Below are 4,186 nucleotides of genomic sequence, written 5' to 3' on the forward strand. Positions count from 1 at the left end.
GCACTATAGCCCCAGGAAGTCCTGGGGGCCTCAGCAAAGACCAGGAACTGAGAGATCCTCACACCAGGTCAGCAGAGTTTCCTTCCTCCACCAACCTCCCTGGGCTGTGAGTTGGCTCAGCAATGCCCACAGGATGAAGCCGGGTCAAGGTCACATGGACAGCCCTCAGAAGCAGAGCTCTACAAACATTTCTGGGTCTTGTGCTCTCTCACTGGGCAGGGCGAGGAACTCTACATGACACCACTACACAGCAGGCCAGGATCCTGTGAAATGTGCTCAGTACAGCTTCTCCTTCCTCCTTGAAAATGTCCAGGGATCCAGGCCTGAGCTCCAAGACCTCAGGAAGGGGTGGGGATCAAGAACAACAAAGGTACTTCTTCATGACCCTTTTCATGGCTCCTGTGACCTCCTTGTTCCTCAGGGAGTAGACAAAAGGGTTGCACATGGGGGTGACAACTGTATAGAACAGAGCAAGAACCTGGTCTGTGTCCTGAGAGGAGCTTGCCTGAGGCTTTATATATGCAACTGTCGCAGTCCCATAAAACAGGATGACCACAAAGAGATGGGAGGAGCAGGTAGAGAAGATCTTTCTCCGCCCCTGGGCTGTTGAGACTCCAAGGATGGTTGCAAGAATGCAGACATAAGAGGCCATGATCAGCAAGAAGGGGGTCAGGATAAAAGCTATGGTGTTTCCAAGGTTTCCCACTTCCCCCCAGAAGGTGCTTGCACTAGCCAGTTTCAGCACCGGCAGGATGTCACATAGAAAGTGGTGGATGATGTTGTCACGTTGGAAGGGCAAAGTGAAGATGAGGAGGGAGTGAGAGGTGCCAGTGATGACACCCATGAGGTAGGAGGCACCCACCATACCCACACACGCACCCCGGTTCATCAGGGTGGCGTAATGCAGAGGCCGGCAGATGGCCGCATAGCGGTCATAGGCCATGGCAGCCAGCAGGCAACATTCAGCGATGCCAAAGAGGGCGAAGAAATAGAGCTGGGTGAAGCAGCTGGCAAGCGGGATGGTGGGGCGGGAGGACAGGAGGTCCCTCAGCATCCGGGGCACGATGGTGGTGGTGTAGAGGATCTCGGCCAGGGAGAAGTGGCCCAGGAAGAAGTACATGGGGGAGTGCAGGGCAGAGTCTGCCAGCGTGAGAAAGATGATCAGAGAGTTCCCCAGCAGGGTGACCATGTACATGCAGAGAACACCCCAAAACAGAGGGCCCCGCAGGGAGCCAAACTCTGAGAACCCCAACAGAACAAATTCAGTTACTGCTGTGCCATTGTCCACCCCCATGTCCCCTGAGTGGAGGGAGGAGGCAGAGGGGGCGTCCTGCAACAGCGAGAGGCAGCTTGGGGAAGACAGGGGCTACAGCAGGAAAGATGTGTGCAAGCGCAAGGAACATCCCGGCTCTCAGAGGAAGAGGGTGGACGCCACCCCAAAAACTGGCTCAGGGCAGAAGGAAGCTAAACCCAGGGAGCTGAAGGACCGTGGCAGACATTCCTGATGGCTGGGGACTTGATAGACAGCAGGGTGGTTTGTTCCACTCACCCAGGTTCCATCATTTAGAGGCAAAGATCTGGCAATAGGGATGGCTCCCCTTGAGAAAGCAGTGAAGAAAAGCGGGGGAACCGACAGGATAATCATGCATAGATAGAAGTGGAAGGAGGCTGGAGCAGAGGGTAAGTGGAGAAGAGCAAAAGCAAGAGAGGAAAATAGACGACGCAGGCTCGAAGGTCTGAGCTCGAAGGCCTGTGGGCTTTTACTTGCAAAGGGGTCCCCAGGGCCTCACCGCACCCCTCCCAGCAGCTCATCACAGCAGCTCCATTCCCCCATGAGTCTGATTCCCAGCAGTGGGTAGGGAGCGGACCAGTATCCCCCAGTGGCTGCCATCGGCACAATGTTCTCTCAGAATCTCCCAGCCTTCTTCCTACCACCTAGAAAGCATTTTTCAAAGCCCTTTTAAGAGGTGGTCCTAATCCTCAGAGTGAACAACTGTCCAAATAGTGACAGGTCTGACATTGGAAACTTCCAACCCAACCTAGGAGTTTATCTCAACCTACCCCAGCTGCTGACAGAAGATGCACCTTCCTGTGACCTTCACAAGCAGGAAGCAATCTTGTAGACCTTAGCTGGGAAGATAGTGTCCTCAGCCACAGGGGATGACAGAGGGGACCCAGGAAGATGGCCCAGGCGCTAATGTTCAGTGAATAATTGCCCATGAACGACTGGAAGTCCTTTGAATTGTGTGTTTCGCTTAAATGAGAAAGCATTTTCTTCATTGCCATAGGTTCGTGTCCGCTGGCGCGGACTAGGGAGGTAGTCCAATTCAAGGCTGTTTTGTTTGGGTTGTTTTCTTTTTCAGATTGTGAAAGTTTATTAGGAATTTTAAATCATTTCTAGAAGCTGGTGGTGTGTGCCTATAATCCTAGCTACTCAGGAGCCTGAGCTCTGAGGATCACAGTTGGAAACCAGCCCAGGCAGAAAAATCCTAGATTTCTATCTACAAATAGTCACCAAAAGTCCAGAAGTAGAGATGTGGCTCAAGTACATGATAGAGTGCCAGCCTTGAATAAATGAGCAAGAGAACCTGAGCTCAAACACCAGTACCAATGAAAGAAAGAAAGAAAAAAAGAAAGAAAGAAAGAGAGAGAGAGAGAGAGAGAGAGGGAGAGAGGGAGGGAGGGAGGAAGGGAGGAAGGAAGGAAAAGCTGTCAAGTCATAAAAATAAGAAAATTCTGAAGAAATAAGGCAAATTTATTCTTATAGATGATAGATAAGTAGCCAGATAAATAGCAAGGTATTAATGATAACAGATTCTAAATGAGATGGAGATGGATTTTGAAATTTTAGTTATTTTGGTTCATGCATTTTTAATATATTTTAGGTGTATAAATATAATAAAGACCATAGCATAACACATTAAAATAAAATGATGGAATTTGGGCTGGGAATGTGGTTTAGTGATAGAGTGCTTACCTAGCAGGCATGAAGCCCTAAGTTTGATTCCTCAGAACCACATTAACAGAAAAAGCCAGAGCAGCACTGTGGCTCAAGTGGTAGAGTGCTAGCCTTGAGTAAAAGAAGCTCAGGGACAATGCCCAGACCTTGAGTTCAAGCACCAGGACTGGAAAGAAAAGAAGAAATTTATGTTAATAAAATTTGAATGTCTAATTTATTTTCACCCAATTATGCCTACTTTATATCCTTGGGATTATTTTTTAACTTTATTTTTTAATAATTTTAATGGTTATTTTTCCTTTTAGTAATCTTATGTGATACCAAGAAATCAAACCTAGGGCCTCATGCATGCTAGCCAAACATTTTACCACTAAGTCACATTCCCTGCCCAAAAGCCAGCACACGGTTGGTTGGTTGGTTGGTTGGTTGGTTGGTTGGTTGGTTGGTTGGTTTTTGCCAGTCCTAGAACTTGAACTCAGGGCCTGGGCACTGTCCCTGAGCTTCTCTTGCTCAAGGCTAACACTCAACCACTTGAGCCACAATGTCACTTCCAGCTTTTTCTGTTTATGTGGTACTGAGGAATGGAACCCAGGACTTCATGCATACTAGGCAAGCACTCTACCACTAAGCTATATTCCCAGTCCAGAACTATTTTATCAATAGTTTGGTTTTGTAATTTTGTCAACAGTCTATGTTTTGTTTTGTTCTGTTCTGTTTTACTGAGAGCCTTGCATGTTTTCCCAGCCAGCTTGCTCACAGCTGGTGCCCAGTCACGTCAGCAATGCCTCCAGCCCAAATAACCAATGTTTCTAATTGGCACTGTACTATTCCAAATGCATGCCTGACAGAAAGGCTACAAAGAGAACAATGTTGTTTCCAGCTTATGATGGCCAACATTTCTGTAATTTTCAATTAAAATGAGTTAAAAATATAAACAGGTGGGGTAGATTATGAAAATGGGCCCAAAATGGAAGTGTTTTAGTTTTCATTTGAGGGTTATTGGTGTTTTTCCCTAATTTTTTTTTTAAAAAAAAAAACAAGCACTGGTGACTCTTACCTGTAATCCTAGCTACTCTAGAAGCTGAGATCTGAGGATTGCAGTTGAATGACAGCCCAGACAGGAAAATCTGTTGGATTTATCTTCAATTAACCACAGAGAAGCTGGAAGTGGAGCTGTGACTCAAGTGGCAGATCACCAGCCTTCATCAGAAAAGGGAAAGGACAGAA

General features: G+C 47.3%; 1 protein-coding gene across 1 annotated transcript; it reads right to left on the minus strand.

Annotated features, from left to right (window-relative positions):
• Positions 1 to 355: 355 nt before the first annotated feature.
• Positions 356 to 1,294, minus strand: LOC105987117 (olfactory receptor 9-like). Its single transcript, XM_013018281.1, has one exon. The coding sequence runs from the start codon at positions 1,292 to 1,294 to the stop codon at positions 356 to 358; it is 939 nt and encodes a 312-aa protein (XP_012873735.1).
• Between the last annotated feature and the right edge of the window lie 2,892 nt (positions 1,295 to 4,186).

The sequence above is a fragment of the Dipodomys ordii genome, unplaced genomic scaffold (genome assembly GCF_000151885.1).
Source record: "Dipodomys ordii isolate 6190 unplaced genomic scaffold, Dord_2.0 Scaffold3, whole genome shotgun sequence".
In the NCBI taxonomy this organism is placed as follows: Eukaryota; Metazoa; Chordata; class Mammalia; order Rodentia; family Heteromyidae; genus Dipodomys; species Dipodomys ordii.

Excerpts from the sequence above, each read along its gene's own strand:
- LOC105987117 (XM_013018281.1), bottom strand. The coding sequence starts at position 1,294 with ATGGGGGTGGACAATGGCACAGCAGTAACTGAATTTGTTCTGTTGGGG.